This window comes from Hyperoodon ampullatus (genome assembly GCF_949752795.1).
Source record: "Hyperoodon ampullatus genome assembly, chromosome: 2".
Lineage (NCBI taxonomy): Eukaryota > Metazoa > Chordata > Mammalia > Artiodactyla > Ziphiidae > Hyperoodon > Hyperoodon ampullatus.
This window is the reverse complement of record NC_136915.1, coordinates 38,619,408-38,642,407: the sequence shown is the minus strand read 5'-3', so window position 1 is coordinate 38,642,407 and position 23,000 is coordinate 38,619,408. Positions and strand designations below refer to the sequence as shown.

The 23,000-nt window shown below is 41.9% G+C and overlaps 1 protein-coding gene across 1 annotated transcript in view; it reads left to right on the top strand.

Moving 5' to 3' along the window:
• Positions 1-23,000, top strand: part of TESK2 (testis associated actin remodelling kinase 2) — a gene marked incomplete at both ends in the record, with an annotated part of 103,879 nt that overhangs the window by 73,850 nt on the left and 7,029 nt on the right. Inside the window, one exon of the mRNA XM_079698581.1 lies at positions 16,690-16,836. Within this exon, the coding sequence (XP_079554707.1) occupies positions 16,690-16,836 (147 nt within the window). The remainder of the gene's footprint in view (positions 1-16,689; positions 16,837-23,000) is intronic.

The following is a 23,000-nucleotide window of genomic DNA, read 5'->3' as shown; positions in this document are numbered from 1 at the left end:
TATCTAATATTTCTCTTAATCCTCCCTATGATTGTGAAACTAGTGTGGCATTTGAATTCATAGATCTCTTTGTGAGTTTCGGCTAAACCTGTTTCTAACAGAAGTTTTGACAAGTATGTTTTTCTTAACTTGGTAAGTGGTATCATTCATAGGAATTGGGTCTGTGTTGGCTCTTGACAGCTTTTCCTACTTTGGATTCTGTAGCAAGTAGGACAATGGAGAGAGGGTGGTCTCCCAATATACCTCTCACACATTCCTACACCTGATACCTAATTACTGTCTGTACCTTCTGTGTTTACTTGCTCTTTATGTTGGTCTTTTCTTGTTATCATGGTCACCATTGCTTGCTTATATAGTAAATTCTTAGATCAGTGATTCCAAAGTGAATCATAAGCTTTTCTTTCCTCAACATGCTCATTTTAGCTCATTTCACCTTCTCATAGTAATTGCTTGTGTCTATTTCCTACTCAACAAATAATTATTAAGCAGACACTTTGTGTCAACGGCCAGTTTAGGTGAACTTCAAAAAGGAGAAGTTGTTCTGTGAAGGGGCAGAAAAGTTGTCTAAAGCCTTCTGTAGTACTTCGCACAAGTAGCTACTTCATACATGTTTATTAAATGAATTACGAACTTGTAAAAGTATTAGTTGAGTGCTTAGCTTTTCTACAAATGATAGTTCTCTTTTCCTTCATCCCTGACCTCTCCCATTTTCTATATCTTATCAGTCACCATGACCTGACCATTTTACCTCTTACTACCCTGAATGCATTTACCTTAGGCCAGTTCCTTCTGCCATTGCCATCTCTTTCGCCACAACCTTCTAAACTAGTCTCCCTGTCAGTTTTGTTCCTCACCTTAAATCCATACTGTCCATATTGCGAGCCAGAGTGGTCCTTTTAAAATACAGATCTCTTTTTTAACCATCTTAGCAATTTTTAAGTGTACAATTCAATTGTTAGTATTAAATATGTTTTTATTGTTGTGCAACAGATTTCTGGATCTTCATCTTGCAAAATTGAAACTCTATACTATTAAACAACTCCCCATTTCCCCCTTCCTCCAGTCCCTGGTAACTACTATTCTATTTTCTGTTTCTATGATTCTGACAACTCTAGGTACCTCAGAAAAGTGGAATCACACAGTATTTGTCTTTTTGTGAGTGGCTCATTTTTCTTAGCTTAGTGTCCTAAAGGTTCATCCATATTGTAACATGTGACAGAATTTCCATCCTTTTTAAGCCTGAATAATATTCCATTGTAAGTATATACGTACTATATTTTACTTATCTATTCATCTGTCAGTGGACATTTGGGTTGCTTTTACCTCTTGACTCTTGCGAATGATACTGCTTTGAACATAGGTGTGCATATGTCTCTCTGAGACCCTGTTTTCAGTTTTTTTGCATATATACCCAGAAGTGGAATTGCTGAATGATATAATAGTTCTATTTTTAATTTTTTGAGGAACCACCATACTGTTTTCCATAGCTATCGTACCATTTTACAGTCCCACCAATAGTGCACAAGTGTTCTAATTTCTCCACATCCTTGTCCACACTTGCTATTTCCTGGGTTTTTTTTTTTAATAGTTGCATTCTAATGGGTGTGAGGTGATATCTCACTGTGGTTTTCATTTGCATTTCTCCATCTCTAATTTGTTGCAGAAGCTATCCTTTCCCTTTGATACATGAGGGTGTATTTCTGGGCTTTCTATTCTATTCCATTAATCTATATGTCTGTCTTTTTGCTAACGCCACAGTGTTTAATACAAATCTAATTTTGTTTTTCCTTGCATAAACCCTTCTATAGCTCCTCATTTCCCTCAGGTTAAAGTCAAAACATCTAATCGTGGTACTCATTATCTCTGTGGCCTCACTGCTCATTCCTCTCTGACCTGTTGGTTCTTGTCTCAGTTGTGCACTACAGCTGTACTGAACCTCTTTCTCTTTCAGTTCCACAAATGGGATGTGACCCTTTCCACCTTCGGGTCTCTGCACCAGCTCTTCCCTCTGCCTAGGACACAATCCTTCCATCTCCCAATGGTCTGGCCAACTCCTATTTAACCTTCAGGACTCAGCTTAGATATTACTATCTCTGGAAAGCCTTTTCTAATCTCCCAAGATTAGTTAGGTACCCTCCTACATGCTCCCATAATACAATACTATTTATCATTGACTTTAATTCACTGTTTGCTTGTGTATGTAGTTTATAAATTCCTTGAGGGCAAGGACTGTTTTGTTTGCATTGACATCCACTGGGTCCTGTATAGTGCCTGACAATGATAGCTGCTTATCATATATATTTTTAATACCATCTTTTAAAAATTTTAAATTAATTAATTAATTAATTAATTAGGGTTGTGCCAGGTTTAGTTGTGGCACGTGGGATCTTTGTTGCAGCATGCGGGATCTCTAGTTGTGGCATGCAGGATCTAGTTCCCCGACCAGGCATTGAACCTGGGCCCCCTGCATTGGGAGCACAGTCTTAACCACTGGACCACCCGGGAAGTCCCTTATCATATTTGTTGATTGAATGAATAAATGAATAATCAGTGGCATTTTCTGGCTCAAAAGCATTCAGTGATTTCCTCGCTGATTACAGTATAGTTTTGTAACCTTAGTTGCTTACCAGAATTGCTTAGGAGCTTTTTAGAAAGTGCAGATGCCAGGACCTCACACAAGGCCTCTTGAGTTAAAGTCTTGGGTGAGGCCCAGGCATCTGTTTTTAAAAATAAATTAATAAAGCACCATAAGTTATTTTGATGCACAGCTAGTGTTAAAACATGGAACTCAGGATTAACTCTTAGCCTGATATTCGGTCCTCTGTGCTCTAGCCTCATCCTGCCTTTTTTCTTCTAGTTCTCCTCCTCTTTAACAAGTACTCTATAACTCAGGCAAACTGGGTTTAATGTGTTTACTAAACACTGTGTGTTTTCCTGCCTCTTTATTCATATTATTTCTTCAGCCCAGAATACACTCTTTGCCTTTATCCTATAGAAATCTTCCCTCCCTTCAAGACTTGGCTCAAAGTCCACTTATTCCTCCATAAAACCTTTCCTGATTCTTCCTCTGCCACCGCTAACCCTCCCTACCTCTCCCTTATGTAGTCAAAATGTTTCCCTCTGTTGACCTTCTCTTACACTTTTTTTGGCACCTCTTTTTTTTTCTTTTTTTTTTTTTTTTGCGGTACGCGGGCCTCTCACTGTTGTGGCCTCTCCCGTTGCAGAGCACAGGCTCCGGACGCGCGGGCTCAGCGGCCATGGCTCACGGGCCCAGCCGCTCAGCTGTATGTGGGATCTTCCCGGACCGGGGCACGAACCCGTGTCCCCTGCATCGGCAGGCGGACTCTCAACCACTGCGCCACCAGGGAAGCCCTTGGCACCTCTTTTTAAACATTTTGCCATATATTAAAGTTATTTTTGCTTTAGTTTCCCTGCACAAGTGTAAGCTCCTAGAATAGAGGAGGAACCCAGGCTTCAGGGTCAAAAGACTTGGGTACAAATCCAGGTTCCACCATTACTAGTTGAATAGCCATAGACAAGTTATTTAAATCTCTGGGCTTGATTTCCTCATTCATAAGAAAAGGATGACAGGTGGTGCAGTGGTTAAGAATCTGCCCACCAATGCAGGGGAAACGGGTTCGAGCCCTGCTCCGGGAACATCCCACCTGCCGCGGAGCAGCTAAGCCCGTGCACCACAACTACTGAAGCCTGCGTGCTCTAGAGCCTCTGCTCGGCAACAAGAGAAGCCCACGCACCGCAACGAAGAGTAGCCCCTGCTCGCCGCAACTAGAGAAAGCCTGCATGCAGCAACGAAGACCCAACACAGCCAAAAAATAATAATAAATAAATAAAAATAAATCAATTTATTAAAAGAAAATAAAGAAAAGGATGACAGAATGTTTCAAGATCTTGCAAACTTCAAATGAGGTAACTGTGAAAGTGCTAGGTTAAACCAGTTGCTGGTTATTATATAATGGCAGGGATAGTGTCTTACTTATCTGTATGCTCCTAATCTCCCAGCAGTACCTTGTGTTTAGGACACTCTTTTATAGACACTGGCTGAATGATTGAATAGGGAAAAAGGAAGCAAACGACAAACATTTTATGTCATCTAAAAAGTGAAGTTGAGGTAAATTTTCCAATGCATTTTAGTACTTGTATGAATGGCTGGAACTCTTGCCTCATGAATGGAGTAATTTCTAAATGGCCTCTTACATTGTTCAATTGTGAGGCCTCTTGCATAGTCATCCTTTTCCTCTGTAACTAATTTGCTCAACAGTTTCTTTTCTACCCAGATTAGCTAGTCAATCAAACATACGTTTCTGGTACACCCAGAAGGAACAGAACCGAGCACTAACTTACAAATAAAACAACAGACATGTTACTTACCTGATAAGTCTTTAAGTCAACTAAGGTGTTTGGATGAGAAAATATTTCATTTTTTTAACCAATAATTTATTGTACTTGGCAGTATCAGGGACACTTTTTTAAAAAATAACTTTTTTCTGATTATAAAATCATACATACTTGTTAGAGAAATAGCTAATATATCTGGAATGTAAAGTTTTGCATGCATTTTCTTTTTTTCATCCTATGACAACCCTGTGAGATATAGCTATTATGATTGCTATTTTATATAAAAGAAGCTAAGAATTAGATTAAATAATAACTGAAAAGCTCTTTTTCCATTTTTACCTACTGAACTCAATTTTCAAGTCTTAGTTTAAATTTTCACTGTACTATAGTGGCTTTTCCCAATGATCTCCCTCCATCTAGATCGTTACTTAGATTATTATTCTCTTTGATAGCACTCTTTCCTTTTTGTAGCACATCTCATAACATATAGTTCTTCATTTATTTGAATGTTTGTTTATTGCCTCTCTCATATGTCGGTTCCAGTAGGACTGGGACCATGTTCTGTTTTGTTTACCACTAGCAACAAATAGGTAACAGGTCATTGAAGAGCTTGGGGTTGGTGGAGGAAATAGCAGGCTTCCTCAGGCACTGCTATTTTATTAAGCTCAGGAAGCTAAAGACCACATTCTTAGATGTTGGAAAGTTGGAGTATTGGTTAGAGGGCACCACAGTTAAGGAGGACAGTTGTGTTTAGTATGATTATTCTCTTCCCTAACTATTCTCTTCATAAAGCTAATATGGGTTACTTTGGCTCCTTGGCAAAGATATTATAGAAGGACTTCAATTGTACGATGTGGGGCTTAGAATGGACTGCCTTTCAGGTCTATCCCATCATATTATATTGTTATTCCATACCCTTGGGCATTATTTTCCTCATGAGTATGTATCTTTGAAAAAAACTGTTGATCCATCCATGAGATAAGTAAGGACAATGTATATATGTTGATACTGACTAGCTTATCCTGTACATAAGGTCATAGAAATACTTTTCTGAGAATACCTAAAAGAAAAGGAGATATTCATGAAGATTAGGGAGAAGAAGATTAAAAATTTGAGAGAGAGAAAGAGGCTGGATCATACAGGGCCTTATAGGCCATGGTGAGGAGTTTGAATTTTGTTTTAAATACAGCAGGAAGCAGTTGAAGGATTTTAGACAGGAGAGTAGTAGGATACAATTTGCATTTTAAAATAGCACTTTGGCTGCTCTGGAGAATTGACTGTAGAGGGACGGAAGTGAGGGCAAGGAGACCAGTGAGGAGAAACTTATAGATTATATGAGAGATGTGAGTAGCTTGAACTGCAGTGGTATCTGTGAAGATTTTTAAAGATCTGTTTTAGAAATAGAAAGACAAGGTCTTGTGACTTAGGTAAGAAAGAAGTGTGAAGAATCAAATGATGCCCATTTTCTAGGTGGGTGGTTGTTTCATTTACTGAGATGTGGAAAACTTGGAGAGTGCTGCTGGAGAACTTCCTCAGCTGTGCGTGTATTACCTGGGATTTTTTTTTTTTTAACATAACACTGTAGTCGGCATAGTCTCTTCCCTACAGAAGACCAGACTCAGTCTTTGAGCTTTTCAGGGATAACACATCACTACATCTTAAAGCCCTTCCTTGGACAAGAGCTTTCTGGTCTAAGGTCTAAAGACTGAGGTAGCTGATGAGAGCTGATTCATGGAGAGTGTAGAAGGGATTTCTATATGTAGATAGATAGGGACCCTTAATTTGTTCATTAATTCAATTAGTATTTATTGGGGCTTATTCTGCTAGACACTGATCTAGGAATGGCATTGAACCTCTTCTCAGTGAACTCAAGAAGTGAAGTTAACTGTGTGTTAGGACTTTCTGAATTTATTTGGAAAGGGTTTAGAATTCAGTGCTGTGGTCATTCTCTGCTTTTAGTCATTTAGAAAAATGTTTTAGAATTTAGCATCCCTAGAACGCTTCTGAGTGACATGATATCCAGATCTGCTGCTTTGTTTGAATTGAGAGTTGGCCTTAGACCAGCATTAACTGCTTCCCAGAGAGTCCAGTGGCTGATAGAGGAAAGATAATTTGGAACATGGTAAAAAAAAATCTAGACTTAACTTCACTCAAGATTAATCATCTGATTTTTCTCATTTACTCTCTCTCTCTCTCTCTCTTTTTTTTTTTTTGGCTGTGCAGTATGCAGGATCTTAGTTCCCCAACCAGGAATCGAACCCATGCCCCCTGAAGTGGAAGCACAGAGTCCTAACCACTGGACTGCCAGGGAATTACAGAGGGCACATCATTCTGACACTTGAGATGGTCTGAAACCAAAGAAAAGGCTCTCTCTTTTTCCTTACAGCTGTAGATGCTTATGTGTACACCAGACCTCAAGTCTGTTTTCTCTGCAGTAGAACCAGAACTGGCTGAGTCCTCTGTTCCCACCCCTTCCTTTGATAACTCCAACTAGTCTTTGTGAATTTTTGTGAACTTGCAGGTAATTAGTTACCTATCTGACCCTTAGCCTTCAGAGGAGATTTCTGCCTGTACTTGGAGTGACTATTGGGTTGGGAAGTTGTCTTCCACATAGCAAATTGGAAACCTTTCCTCCCTTTCTACCCCCCTACCTACCGTTTGCCACTAGAAGATACCATTTGAGCTTATAGTTGCCTCTAACTTTTGCTTGACTTCTTCCTTACCCAGAGACCAAGTAGTGTGTTGATATGGGCAAAAGAGGTAGAAGAAATGATTACCTCATTTGAGGACAGAGTCTCCTTTGATATAAATCACCTTAATTAGAAACTTAACCTCTTTTGGTTTCCATTTTCATTTTGTCCACTGTCAAGCCCTTACTCCTGAGATCTGCTAAGGGGAGGCAGGATGTGTTGTCTTCCTTAATAGATTGCTTTGTTCACTCTGAGCCCAATCACCAGGTGAATGTCAGAGGTTCCTGTCTGAAGCTGGAGGATGTGGGGTTGTAGTAGATGTGGGGTAGCAAGCTGGAGGGAAGAATGCTTTTAAACATGACCTTAATAACCATGTTGCTGGTAGAGATATTATGGATTTGGGGATAGGAAAGCAATCTGGATGGAGTAGTCAAGAGCCCTGGGCTGATCATAAATCGTGTCTGAAACCATTGATTGCTAGTAGAGCTTTATGGGGCAAAGAAAATAGTCTTATTGTTATCTTAGTTCATTTCTTTGAGAAGATTTGTTTTACAGATTTATCTTTTAATTTTTATTTAAACAAATTTTATTTTGATTATGAGATGTTTGCTGTAAGAACTAAAAATCTGTGGGAAAAGCTTAGTCGTTCCTTTTTTTTTTGTTTTTGTCTGTGTTGGGTCTTAGTTGGGGCACACAGGATCTTCGTTGCGGTATGCGGGGTCTTTCATTGTGGTATGCAGGGTCTTTAGTTGTAGTGCATGGGCTGTCTAGGGCTCTCTAGTTCTGGCACGTGGGCTCAGTAGTTGTGGCGTGAGGGCTTAGTTGTCCTTCGGCATGTGGGATCTTGGTTCCCCAACCAGGGATCGAACCTGTGTCCCCTGCATTGGAAGGTGGATTCTTAGCCACTGGACCACCAGGGATGTCCCAATCATACTTTTTTGAATCTTGTGGGTAAACAGTCATTTTGTTGTTTATAGTAGTTTACGTGCATAGAAAAACACTCTTACTACTTCAGGTGCGTTAAACAAACATGTTCTTAAAGTGGTGAATGGGTTATACTAAGTGTCTGTGGGAAGTGTGAGGAAAGGGGCGATATCTTATGGCCTCTTCTACTTGGCTTTCAGCTACTGATAAAAGAAATACCCTCTATAATTCTCAAAAGGAGATCTTAGATATATTTTTTAAGTCCATGTGATTCTGACCATTTTAAGGAATCTGCTGACAGAGTGTCAAAGGATCCTCAGAATTTCATATTACTGAGTGGCCAAACACACTGTTTTGTATTTTGCTTTAAATTCATTGCTACCATAGTATCTGCCATATAATAAGCATTATTAAATGTTTGTTTTACATGATATTTATCAGAAAATTCCTCTCAAAGCACATTTCTCTTTTTGATCTTAAGTTACATTAATGACAGAATTGGGAGGGCTTCAAATAAAAGAGGGAACTTAAAATCTGCCTCTGTTCATTTAAATGTACTTAATCATTCATTTGTTAATTCAACAATTTATTGTTTGTGTCACTGGATACTGGGCTTACAAAGTTGAGAAAGATCTGGTCCCTGCCATCAAGGTTATAGTACAATATGATAAGCAATAGTAGAAATACATACAGGGGGCCAAAGTGGCACAAAGTGTGGGATGGGATATCAGGAAATGCTTTCCAAAATAAGAGACTCAAGCTGGGTTTACAAGGATGAATAAGAATTAGCAAAGCTGTGAAGGGGACGAAAAGTATTCTGGACAATAAACATATATGAAGGCAGAGAGGGTGAAACATTTAAATATTCTGAAACACATTTTGGGTTCCCTTTCTCTTTGAATCAGTTCATTACTACTGACTGTTTGAGTCAGGCAGGTCCCGGTGGACCTCCTGGAGTGGAGGCTGAACTGTGGCAAACTCAGGCCTTGGCAGATGTGTGGATGTGCACTTGTAGTGGCTGTGGAACCTCGAGCTGAGAACAGGAGGCTCCTTTGGAGCATGAGCCTCCCACAGGGCGCTCTTGGGATGCCTGTCCCGGAATTACCCAGGGCAGTAACAAAGCTTTCTTTTCTTCTTTAAACCAAGCCAGCAGGATGGGATGTCTGCTAGCCTTTGTGTTTGGAGCCAACCAACAAATATACAGTGGCCAGCACAATGGCATTGTTGGGCTTCAGTGAAAACTAGGTCGGGGCCCAGGCCCTCCTCTGCAGAGGGCCCATCCAGAGAAGAGGTTTGACAAGCCACTGATTTGGCTATTTGGCATTGATGCTGGTTTCTGATGGGCTTCTGACTTACTTTTGGTATATAAGATTGTAGGATCTCTTCCCGTTGTTTCTCTCAACACATCTATTTGGAATCTCTGAGTTGCCTTTGACTCTTCTTCCTCAGTTCTCATATCTACCATTCAGTTGCTAAATCCTTCAGATTCTACCTCTGCTTATTCTAACTCTAGCCCACTTTTTCATGCCTATGATAGCATTCTAAGTCAGGCGTTTGGTCGTCTCTCATCTGAACTGATGCAGTACCCTTCAAACCTCCCTCTAGCTCCTCCTCTGTCCTGCTACCACCATGAGCTTTCTGAAATGTAGTTTTGGTCATGTATTAGTTTCCTAGGGCTGCCGTAACAAAGCACCACAATGTGAGTGGCTTATAAAGTCAGAAATTTATTCCCTCATAGTTCTGAAAGCTAGAAGTCTGAAATCTAAGTGTTGTCAGGGTCTTGCTTTCTCTGAAGGCTCTAGGGGAAGATCCTGCCTTGCTTCTTCCTAGTTTCTCTTGGTGTTCCTTGGCTTACAGATGCATCACTCAAATCTTTGCCTCCATCGATACATGACATTCTCCTTATATGTTTGTATCTCCTCTCCTCTTTTTGTTAAGATATTGGATTAAGGATCCACCTTACTCCAATAGGACCTCATCTTACTTAATTACATCTGCAAAGGCCTTATTTTCAAATAAGGTCACATTCACAGGTACCAGGGGTTAGGAATTGAGCCCATCTTTTTGGGAGACATAGTTCAACACACAATAGATTATATTATATCTTTACCTATAAACCTTTAGTGGCCCCCATGATCTGCTAAATTAGCTATAGGTGTTTCATCTTGGTGTTCCAGAACTTCTACACTAACAATAAATATAATAATAATAGCAATAATAACAACTAACATATTGAGAACTTCCTTTGACATTGTTCTAAGCATTTTACACATCATTTCATTAAATCTTCATAATTCTATGGATTAGGTTCTATTATTATTCCCATTTTATAGATGAATGTTAAAGAGTAACCAACCCAGGGTCACACAACTAGTCAGAGGTGAGAGTCAATCCTAGGCAGTCTAACTCTGCAGTATGTGGGCTTCACCACTATAATGTACTGCCCAGCTTTACTTTTTAGCTTTATCCCTTCTCCCCTACTTATACTTTACGCAGGGAAAGAAAAACAAAAAGGAATTACTACTAATCTCTGCACTTTATCTTTGTGTTCCTTTTGCATAGACTGTCTTTTTTACTCCCAACCCTACATATGGGCTTCCAGGAAACAGAACTGAATCCTCAGTGGGTGATTAGCCAGGCCTATGTGGGGGAAGGTATTCCAGGTAAAGGGACCAGCAATGTGCACAAACGTGCAAGTAAGCAAGGGTCAGACTCTTATAAGCAGGAGTGAAAGACTTTGTATGCCATGCTAAGGATTGTGGATTTTATCCTAAGAGTAATGGGGCATCAGTGAATAATTTTAACAAGGGAGTGGCTTCAGGTTGGCATTTTAGAAGGTTAATCTTGGCTGTATTAAGGAAAATGGATTGGAATTGAGAGTTAAGTCTGTTCAAGATGTAAGAAGGGGAAAAGAAGACTAGTTAGAAAGCTAATGGCGTAACCAAGGGGAAGGATGATGATGATTAGATATTGATAGTGGGGAGAATGAGTTGTGTACTGTGAGCTAAGCACTGTGCTAGACATACTTTGTATACCGTATCTCTTTTAATTATTCCCTGCCTTTGATTAAATACCAAATCATATTGGTTCTACCTCTGAGATGTCTCCAGATATTAACCTCCTTTCCATTCTTGCTGCCATTGTCTTTCTCAGGCATTTGTTACTTCTCACCTGGATGATTCCAGAAGCCTTCTAACTGTTCTCCCAGCCTCAATTCTTTTTTTTTTTTTTGCGGTACGCGGGCCACTCACTGTTGTGGCCTCTCCCATTGTGGAGCACAGGCTCCGGACGCGCAGGCTCAGCGGCCATGGCTCACGGGCCCAGCCGCTCCACGGCACGCGGGATCCTCCCAGACCGGGGCACGAACCCGCGTCCCCTGCATTGGCAGGCGGACTCCCAACCACTGAGCCACCAGGGAAGCCCCCCAGCCTCAATTCTTGACCTTTCCATACAGTTTTTACATTACTGTTAGAATATTTCTGTGAAGCATGTCTCATCATTATCCTGTATGAAAAAAAATTGTTAGTTGATTATATGTCATCTCTACTAGACTGTGAACTCGACTAGACTAGACTGTGAACTAAGGGCAGGGACTGGCCCCACTTAGTTTTATGTTTTTACGTAGTAGGTTTTCAGTGTTTGTGTAGGTGGATGGATAGAGAGATGAATGGGTCTACCTCAGGACAACTGTGCTAATTAAGTGGCAGCAAATGATCTCTGTTAGTTGGATGGCAGCACATTTATCTGCCTTGGGTAAGTGCCTTAGCTCTAGGCTATTTGGGTAGATTCTTCAAAAAGGTATAATAATTCTTATAGTTGATGTTTTCTTCAGAACCTCTCTGAATATGTCTTTGAACCACTGTTCATAGATGTTTGTTTGATTACAGATATCAGTACATTGATAATTCAAAGTTAAAAAAAAAAAAGGTAACCGTTTGCCTTGTTCTTCTGACTGGTAATGATTGGGTGAGGTTATGATCAGAATCAGCAAGAATTGAGAACAGGACCCCTGGGTGTAGTGAATGTTACTTCAGGGAGAGGTAAGTATTGCCTAGTCCTGCTCCAGAATATTCTTTGTATGGGCATGTTTATGTGTCTGCCTGTGTCTGAGTGGTACCATCAGAGCCTATAGGGTGTATGTGGGAAGAACCATACTCTCAGCCTAGACAACTCTTAACTATCTTTTTAGGATCCAACCCAGGTGTTACTTTTTCTCTGAAACTTTCTAAACTCCTCAGTATCTACTTTCATACCCAAGTATTTACCTCTGCTAAAGGGTTATTAGTATTATTTACTTACCTATGTGTCTTTCATTGAACTTCTTTAAGGTGTAAACTGAGTGTTTACATACCTACATTTACTATGTGGATGGGACTCTTCCAATCACTGGGAGATATAATGTTGATGTAAATGGGCAAGTTCTTACTCTCATATGGGGGTGACAGGAATGGGAGGAGCGTTCAATAAATCTTTGTAGAAATAACCTGAATTGATACTCCTTTTTTTTTTTTGGCCACACTGTGAGGCTTGCGGGATCTTAGTTCCCTGGAGACCAGGGATTGAACCTGGGCCCATGGCAATGAAAGTGCCCCTGGACAGCAAGGGAATTCCCTGAATTGATATTCCTGAGTGGAGAATTAAGTGTCCACTTACCCATCCCTTTGATGATTTTCTAGGGTGTTGGCATATGATTTCTTACATACATAGTAATATTGTTTAGTCACCAAACACACATTTGTTTACTGAGTGCCTTCTAAGAAAAGAAAGAGTCATTAATGAAATCAAGTATCAAACACAAATGAAATGGCAGAAACTCTAACATTTTATTAGACCATGAAGAGGAGAGGTTTTGGTGTAGGTAAAGTTGGGGAACAGTCACTTAGAGGTATTGAAGTACCTTTAACGCATTTGATTGGCTGATATTATAGTTTTCTGAACTTGAAAGTTTAAAAGAACAACAATAAAAATTGTAAAATCTTCTCTCTCTAGTAGGTATTTAAATGTGTTGCCAGTGTCTTAGGTTGTTTTGTAGAGCTCCCAAGGGAGTGGTCTGGAAGAAAATGAAAGCAAAGCAGCTGTTATCCCCAACCCGGAAAGCTGAATGTGCTGGAACAGTTGTTCTTGCCTCTGCTTCCCACAGAGGGATTTGTTCAGAGAACACAGCAGCTGAGTCTGCACAGGGAGTTGCTTATAGGGAAGTGGACGTTCCCACTAATGGGCACACAGTGTAGCAACTTAGAAATCTTCCTTCTTGGCAGATCTCAAACTTCCTTTCCTCATACATGCAAAGGTCTTGAGACATTGAGAAGTTGTGGTTTCTGAGGGCCCAGAGGCTTATCAGCTCCACCAAAGTATTCACCGAAGGCAGGCAAGAGAAGCGGGTTGTAACAATAAATTCCATTTGGTTTCCCTCTCTGGATCTGGTTTGTGCTTTATCCATCTTGCCAGGAAAAGTCAGAGCCTACTAGCCAGTGTAGTTCCTCACCTTGTCTCACCTCTCTCCTCTGCTCTCCACCCTGTGGCTTGGTCTGTGGATTTCTCAGGCTTTCAGAGACATGACTGGACAGTAATAAACATGTGTTTCTCTGAACCAGAATCAAGAGTCCTGGCTTAGCCTGGCCCACAGAGAATGCACATACAGTCTTTTCACCAGTCTTTTCTGCCTGGCCCTCAGTAGGAAGCCTGAGTGGCTCCCAAAGTCAGGCCTTCCGTGTCACACCGTCACCATGCCAAAGAAGTGAACCACCACTTCTTCATATCTTTTTCACTCTCAGAGCTAAAGAAATTTGTCTGCATGTTTAGCTGTCAGCTTCATTGCCCCCATATAGCTTGGAATTTGCAAGTTCAGTTTCTTTTTAGCAAATGAGCACCTCAGACGTAAACTGTGAACAGATTCAACTAGAGTGAATAGACGAGGGCACTATGCTAATGCTGTCGTTATGCCTCGTTTTGAGATTTCCAAAGCTAGATTATCAAGCAAGATGAAGCAGATCAACAGGTTTCCCTTTTGAGAAGTTTGGCATATTTTTAGCCATTCTCTCTGCCTTGCCAAACCTGATCCACTTCATCCAAGGATCTGAAGTGCTGCATCGTGCTGCCCCCAACTGGTTCTTTTTGGTGCTTATGTTACCACATCAGAAAATCTCATTATATGGAACTTATATTTTTTTCTTAGCACTTTCATGTATTTGTATTCGATTCTTATAATAACATTGTGAGTTATATGTATCATGGATTATCATACCTACTTTTTGTGTGGGAAAACTGAAGGGTAGCCTTATTAGTTGATTTGTCCAAAGTAAAATGGCACTTGAGGCAGACTTGGACTAAAATTCAGATTTAAAAATGTGTGTGTGTGTGTGTACATATATATATATATATATATATATATATATATATATATATATATTTGGTTACACTGGGTCTTAGTTGTGGCAGGTGGGCTCCTTAGTTGTGGCTCAAGGGCTCCTCAGTTGTGGCTCCAGGGCTCCTCAGTTGTGGCTCGCAGGCTCCTTAGTTGCAGCATGTGGGCTCCTTAGTTGTGGATCCAGGGCTCCTTAGTTGCAGCTCACGGGCTCCTTAGCTGTGGCATGCAAACTCTTAGTTGCAGCAGGCACTTGGGATCTAGTTCCTTGACCAGGGATAGAACCCGGGCCCCCTGCATTGGGAGCGTGGAGTCTTAACCACTGTGCCATCAGGGAAGTCCCTAAAATTCAGATTTCTTGCCTTCTCTCCCATTAGGTTCCCTAGTCTCTTGTAAATTCAATATGATCCCCACTCCAAAAAGGTATTAAGAGCTTAATATTAGGCTTAGAGGAATTTTCCCCTTTTTCTCCCTTGGAAAGAGGAGGGAGATAATACATCATGTAAGGTTTGAATAAATTCATGAATTTAATTGGCAAAAAATTTTGAGCTCCTGTTCTGCATGAGGCTCTCTGTACCCAGACACCATGGCTCTCCAATGTAATGTAGGGGTAGAGCATGAACTCTGGAGCCAGACTGCCTGAGTTTGGACCCTGGCTCTGCTGCTTAATAATTGGGTAACCTTGAGCAAGCTGCTTAACCTCTAAATGCCTTTTGTAAAATGAGAATAATAGTACACTTACCTTAGGGTTATATGAAGATTAAATGATGTAATTAATGGAAAGTTCTCAGAGTAGTGCCTGGCACAAAGCAAGTACCAAGTAAATAAATATTAGCTGCAGCTGCTGCTGCTATTTTTGTTATTATTATTTATTATCTCTATATAAATAGGCTTATTTGCTCTTAAAAAAAGGGCAAAGCAGCTCTTCATGGGTATGTAGGAATGACGAACAGCCAAATTTCTTGAAAGAGTACATCTTCATGTCATTTCCCCTTAGCCGTATCTCCTACTCACTCCTCAATTCACTTTGATCTTACTCTGGTCTTAACCACTTTACTGTAACTGCTCTGGCCATGGTTGCCAGTGACTTCTCAGTTGCAAATTCAGTAGACACTTTTCAGGCTCATCTTACTTGATCTATAGCATTTGATACTATTGGTCATTTCCTCTTTGGAATGTTTTCCTCCTTTGGCTTCTGTGGTGACATTCTTGCTTGCTTCTTCTTCCTCTGCCTGCTCCTTTAAATGCTACAGTTGCTTGGGATTCTGGTAATTTCCTACCTTACATGTTAACCCCTGGGCAGTTCCATACATTCCTTAGCCTCAGTGACTACTTCAGCTCAATGTCATTGCCTCCTAAATGTTCGTCTCTAGCCCAGACTTTGCTCCTAAACTTCAAACTGACTCTGTATAGGACATCTCCACGTGCCCTTAAACCCAACATGTCCTACTTGAACTCACTATCTTTTAACATTGCCTCTTCTAAAAACCTGCTCCTCTCCCTGTATTCTGGATATTTAATAATGGCACCCAGGGACCAGTAGCCTGTGATCAACCTAGGAGCTTTTCATTGCCCTTATCCCCCCATCCAGCATTCATCAAGTTTTTTTTGACTTTGCCATCTAAATCTTGAATCTTGCTCTATTCCAGTGCCTCCACTATTGCCTTAACTCAGGCATTCTTCTTTCACCAGGATTATCGCAATAACCTCCTAACCTATTTTTCCTTCTCCGTATTCTCCACTCTAATCCATCTATCATACCATTGCTAAAACAATCTTTTCTTTAAAAAACAAATATGAACATGTTACTCTTTTACTTAAAAGGCTTCTTTTGTTCCTTATAGACAGGATAAAGTCCATATACCTTAGCAAAGCATATCAGCCTCACCTGCCTCTCCTCTCATGCACTCTGGCCATATTGAGTAAATTAGTTTCCTGAGTACACCGTGCTCTTCACCTATAAATTTACATATGCGGCTCCCTCTGTGTGGACTTTCTTTCCTGCTCCCCCAAGTCATCCTTTGGACTCCTTTATTTCCTTTGTGCAGCTTTCTCCGACATGCCTAGACTGAGTTAGTAACTTTATCCTCTGTGCTGCACAGTGCTGTCCTACCTGTACAAAGCCATCTTTTAGCATTTACTACATTATATTGTTTGTCTATATCCCTTAATAGATTGTGATCTTCTCAAAGGAAGGTGCAGCACCTACCATAGTGCCTGGATGCAGAATAAGCCCTCAGTAACTTCAAAAAAGAAATACAGTCTCTATCTTCTAGGTGTCTACTCTCTAGTGGTTTCACCACCACCCTAAGCATTCCTGACAAATGGTAGCTGGGTTTTCCTTCTGTTTTGCAGTATATCAACTCTGGAAACCTGGAACAGTTGCTAGACAGTAACCTGCATTTGCCCTGGACTGTGAGGGTGAAACTGGCTTATGACATAGCAGTGGGCCTCAGCTACCTTCACTTCAAAGGCATTTTCCATCGGGACCTCACATCTAAGGTACGAAGGCTTTACATGCATTACTCTTTGAGACACTGGCTTCCATTACCAAGAAAACTGTGTTAAGAAACCAGTCATTAATGTGCTTGAGAATGATGGAGATCTCTTATAAATTCAACATTCAATCACAGAGGATACAGCTTATTACTATGTACAGCTAGTCCTTAGAAAGCCAATCTCGGCTCACAGTGGGCACCTTTCATTGCTGAGTCTGGCAGCACATACATCTTGAGAACCTTCACTCTTGGCTTCAGGTCCTGAATGTGTGTTGCAGGAGTAGATGGCATGAGGACACTTAAGAGGTTCTTGCCCTATAGGAGTGACAGCAGTCAAGGCAATGTGGGAGCCTGTCTCTTAGTGTGCTCTCCCGTGGCCTCCAGCAGGAGTTCTGTGATTTTTAGTCACTTGAGTGTAGGTTTTGAAAGCCATAATGTACTGACCCATTTTCTTTCTGTGTGATTGAGTTTCTGCCATCCTGCCAGTTCCTCTTTGGCGTCAGCTGGTCTCTGTAGTATTCTCTTGCTGTCCAAATTGCTGTGTGACCAGGTTAGAAAAGAGTTGCTTTTAGAGGAAGCTGGCCATACTACAAGGCAGACACCTCAGGGCCAAGTAGCACAGGACATCACGTGACAAGGCTTATATAAATAGTACTGTTTGATCATTGATATGGGAACTATAAATCATCTAGTATAACTTCTGTCCAAGAGCCGATTTAAAGTCTTCTAGGGAGGTATTATAGAAGTTTTGTACCTGTCCAAGAATAGCTCTTATTTCATTCTGCACCCTCAGCACATACATATGCACACACACGCACGTGCATACACATACTCCTACAGCTCTTCTGTCATGGATAAGGGATATGGGAGCCTGTTATAAAAAAAAATTTGCAAAGGGAACAAAAGCAGGCTGTGCTCTCAGAGCCAATAAGGCCTAGAGCAGTGAGTCCCTGGCTACCTCACATTAGAATGGTTCTGGTGTTCCAAACAGCAGTACTGTCCCCGAGGGACCCTGGCCATTGGTTTGTGAGTACTACACAGAAAATAGCTTTGGGGAGGTGCTTGTAGGGCCCCTAGGTGTGGCAGGGCCATTTGTAGTCAGCTGCACTGTTACTAAAGGAGCAATAAGAGTGGCAGGTGGAATCTGGTGACCAGCTGAGACCTAGTTGTGAGGAGTCCTTTATCTTCATTGGTATAAGCAAGGACTGGACAGTTGGACAGCTGGGACCTGGAAGGTGGTTATCATTTCCTTTCATCAGACTTTTCTTCTTCCTTTGAACGTTTTAGAAACTCAAAACTTAGAAAACTGCACTTGTTCCAGGCAAATGGGTGGGGTTGTATCAACTTAGATACTGCCTTAAGTTGGTAGTATACTATCACCTTAGACATGCAACCAAAATCAAATTGCTGGGGCTTCCCTGGTGGCACAGTGGTTAAGAATCCGCCTGCCAAGGCAGGGGACACAGGTTCAAGCCCTGGTCCAGAAAGATCCCACATGCCACAGAGCAACTAAGCCCGTGAGCCACAACTACTGAGCCCTGTGCCACAACTGCTGAAGCCTGCGTGCCTAGAGCCCATGCTCTGCAACAAGAGAAGCCACCACAGTGAGAAGCCCATGCACCACAACGAAGAGTAGCCCCAGCTCATTGCAGCTAGAGAAAGCCTGCATGCAGCAACGAAGACCCAACGCAGCCAAAAATAAATAAATAAATAAAATTAAAATTAAAAAAAATCAAATTGTTGCTTCCTACTCAGAGAGCATCATTTCTTCTAAGGTGGAGGGAGGCCATGACAAGTTATCTGTTAGTCACACAGATATTTCCTGTACACCTACATGAGTGTCTCCGGTGCCTGGTACCATGAATGAAGGGATATTTGAAAAAGATAATTTCTGACCAGAGGTAGTCTTGTTGGGAAATAACTGAAAAATAGTTCATAGCATTTTATAATTGAGTGTTTAGCTATAGACTGTAGGTTTTCAGTCAAAAGAAAGATCACTAGGCTAGGGTAGCTAGGCTTTCTGGAGGAAAGTCCTCCACTACCAATGAGTTCCTAAGAACTCACCATATTCTCTTCAGTGCCCCCAAAACACTTTGTCCCATTGTGCTAGTGTCCAAGTGTGATTCTGTCTGGGATTGTCATAGAGTATGTATTGTAAAAATGACTAACCTTTTTGGAACTATAGGGTAAGACCACTATCCTTTGGTTTTCCTAATAGGGAGTGGGTATTCCCATGTCAGTTGGCTTGAGATGAGAAACTAGGAATTTAGGAGAAAGAACTCGCTGGGCTGTACTTTCTTGGGTCTGAACTTTAGGGGGTGGTGAGAACAAATGACTGCAACCTGGGGATAGGCTGGGAAGTACACTCTAGGGAATCTCAAGTTGAAGAAAAACTTCATTGCCCTTTTTATCATCTCTGAGCTTTTGGTAAAGTTTTGTCCAAATGTTTTATCTTCATAGTGTTGCAGAGATTAAGGAGAAGGTTGTGTGTCCCCACCTAGACCAGAGCAGCCCCATCCAGGAGACCTGTGTGATGGTGACAGAGATCATAAGAATGAGAAGCCCAAGGGAGAAGTCTAAAGGGACAGAATAGGGCTTTGAAATTTCCAAATTATCTCCTTATTGTCAACCTTGGGTCTGAGTTTGATTTCTTTAAGGACAATAAAAGGTTTACTTATATTTTAGCGTGTACACTTCCTATTATTATTATTATTATTATTATTATTATTTTTTGCGGTATGCGGGCCTCTCACTGTTGTGGCCTCTCCCGTTGCGGAGCACAGGCTCCGGACGCGCAGGCTCAGCAGCCATGGCTCACGGGCCCAGCCGCTCCGCGGCATGTGGGATCTTCCCGGACTGGGGCACGAACCCGCGTCCCCTACATCGGCAGGTGGACTCTCAACCACTGCGCCACCAGGGAAGCCCTTTCCTATTATTTGATGGTTCTATTGTGTCCGTGTCTCCCACCAACACATGAGTTTCTCAAGTGCTGCTCATATTCACCTTTTTATTCCTAGCACCTAACATATAGAGCCTGTCAGAGTAGGGGCTTCCTGGCCCTCTTTTAGAAAATGTGCATGATGGCACAGAGGCCAAAACATCTGCTTGGGAACTGAGACTTTGAGTCCCACACCCAGTTTTTTCCCACCTCCTTAAATGACCTCAGTGCTCTTGGGTCCTTAGTGTCCCCAGTCTATTGACCTCATAGGAGTGATCAGTCCGGACTTTTCAGGCCAGAGCTAACAGGAAGGATTTAAAGTAGTAGGAGCGTGTTCCAGGTAGGTAAACCGGGATAGAGAGAAGCACATGCCTTTTTCCAAATGATCCTGAGCCTATGGTAGCGGCAAAGAGGATCACTGGTTTCCAATCAGAGTGCCTATTGAAAGCAGTATTGCCTTTGTAGGATTCACACATCAGTAGTTACTGCAATACTGTTTTCAAGAGTGAAGAGTCTGTCGGATATAGCTGTTCTGTCTAATTTTGTAATTATTGCGATGCTGATGATTTACTTAGAAGCAAGTGGGATGCAGTGTGGCTTTAAAAACATTCCGTTCTTGAGCTCCATCAAGAAGTGGCAACAGCCACACACAGGCTAGGAGTGGCTGGTACAACTGTACGTGAGCCTTGACTCTTAGGGGCAGCTGGGAGAGCAGTTTCTTTCTGCTTAATACTGTTACTGCCCAGGATCAGGCAAGCACCACTAGTCTTTTTGGATTTCCCCTAGGAGTGTGAATTATACCGCTCTTCTTGGTTGCTGGATTTTTGTTAGTTCGTTCGTTTGTTTGTTTTGGGTTTTTTGGGGGGTGGGAATGGTTTGTTTTTTTTGTTTTTTTTTTTAACTCCAAAGAATCCACTCTGGCCATTCCACTAGAGTGAAAAGCCTATCTAGCTGTGGTCTTAGGCTATACCCCACAACTAGGAACAGAAAATGCCAATTTTCAGAGACTGAAGAGAGCGTGAATTAGAAACAAAGTTGAATGCTGGGGGGAGGTAGAGAGTGTTTATTAGGGAACCCTGTAGTCATTTTTTAAAATTTATTTATTTATTTATTTATTTATTTTTGGCTGTGTTGGGTCTTCATTTCTGTGCGAGGGCTTTCTCTAGTTGTGGCAAGCGGGGGCCACTCTTCATCGCGGTGCGCGGGCCTCTCACTATCGCGGCCTCTCTTGTTGCGGAGCACAGGCTCCAGACGCGCAGGCTCAGTAGTTGTGGCTCACGGGCCTAGTTGCTCCGCGGCATGTGGGATCTTCCCAGACCAGGGCTCGAACCCATGTCCCCTGCATTAGCAGGCAGATTCTCAACCACTACACCACCAGGGAAGCCCAAGTAGTCATTTTTTTATGAAGAAAACCATCAACAGCCTTTGGGAACCATTTATACTGTGCTACTAGAGGACATAGAAATTACTAGAATGCAATCTGTACCATCCATGGGCTCTTAGTCAAGTTGGAGAGACAGATATGTGAGTAGATTATTTCCCAAGAATTATAGAAAAGAGAGGGGATCACATGGTGGGATGGAGGGGAAGGGAAGGGATGGGACACATTACAGCAAACCAGATAATCTTTTGAGACTTGGACTGCCGCCATCTCTGGGACATTTAGGAGGGCAATTCAGTCTCTGATCTCCCTGTGGTATGAAAAGAAACTTTTAACCCTTCTTGAGATGTAGAATCAGTACTTTCTTTCTAAGAGGGTTTATGGAGTGAATTTGTTGGGGGTAAGTGGAGAGAGTTGTTGGCACATGGAAAGCCTTTTTTTTTGTTGTTATAGAAATAGCTTTAGCTTAGAGCTAACACTCACAAATGGACTTGGCATTTCTCCGCTCAGGTGGTTTTATTCAGTGCCAATACTGACTGTGCAGCTGTTCTAGGAGACCTCAGGATCTACTCTTAGGTGTCTACTCTGGCCCAGTTCTGAAGGATTTGTGTTGGCTTCCAGAAATGCATTCATGGACACCTTTTGAGTCTCTTGTCAGCTCAGCCCCCATTATGGAGAGTTGAGTGTATGATTAGTGTATGCCTTTTCACCTGCTTTTTTTTTTTTTTTTTTTTTTGCGGTACGCGGGCCTCTCACTGTTGTGGCCTCTCCCATTGTGGAGCACAGGCTCCGGACGCGCAGGCCCAGCGGCCATGGCTCACGGGCCCAGCCGCTCCGCGGCATGTGGGATCTTCCCAGACCAGGGCACGAACCTGTGTCCCCTGCATCGGCAGGCGGACTCCCAACCACTGCGCCACCAGGGAAGCCCTTTTTCACCTGCTTTTGAGAGAAGCTTCAGTCATCTATCCAGGCTTTCATATAACAAACTTTTGCTAAGTTCTTTTTGTGTGTCTGTGCTAGGTTAGAGATACAGAGATGAATGGGATCATTCCCTGCCCTTGACGAGGCAAACATGTAAGTCTCTCTGCTACGGTGTGATGTATTATAATAGGAGTAGGACAAAGAAGAACGGGAGCCAGGCAGCAGCAGTGCCTGGGCTCCTCTTTGAACCTGAAAAGGTCACCTGTCACCTCACGGAAGTCTGAATGGGCCTTTCTTATGTCTGCTGCTTATTCCAGGCATACTTTTGAATTAAGCATTCTTCATCCTCTATTTAGTGGACTTTGTATCCCACACAGCCTGAAAATTCGTCTGGCTTCTTCAGAACCCCACAGTGGTCTGAGCTTCATATTTTGTACTCTGTAGTTAAATAGTCTGTACTGGGGCCATGTCCAAGTTGGGTGAGAAATGCAAGCATTACACTAGGTGCCCTTGGATTAACCAACGTTGGAGGTAGGGGCTAGCATCCCAGATGAAGGGGTCTTATTGTATTGCCTGCAGAAACAGTGCTGCCTTCTCCATGGGCCCTGGCCCCTTTTGCTATCTTAAGACTACATTGTTCCTGCCATGGCCTTGCTGTCTCTAGTGGAAAGCTTTTTAGGCAGTTCCTCTGGAGAGGCCGAAATCATTAGGAGGGATCCCTTTAGAGTCAGGAGACCTGCGTCTTTACCACTTAGAGTTGTAAGCTACACTTTTCTCATCTTAAATGTAAAAATCTCAGACCTGCCCACCTGACAATGTTGTTTGAATCACTTGGATTATGTTTACGAAAAATGTTTTATAATTCGTAAGGTACCACACAGACAGAAGTAGACAATCTTTCCCTTGCCCAAGGGGCTAGGAAGTATTC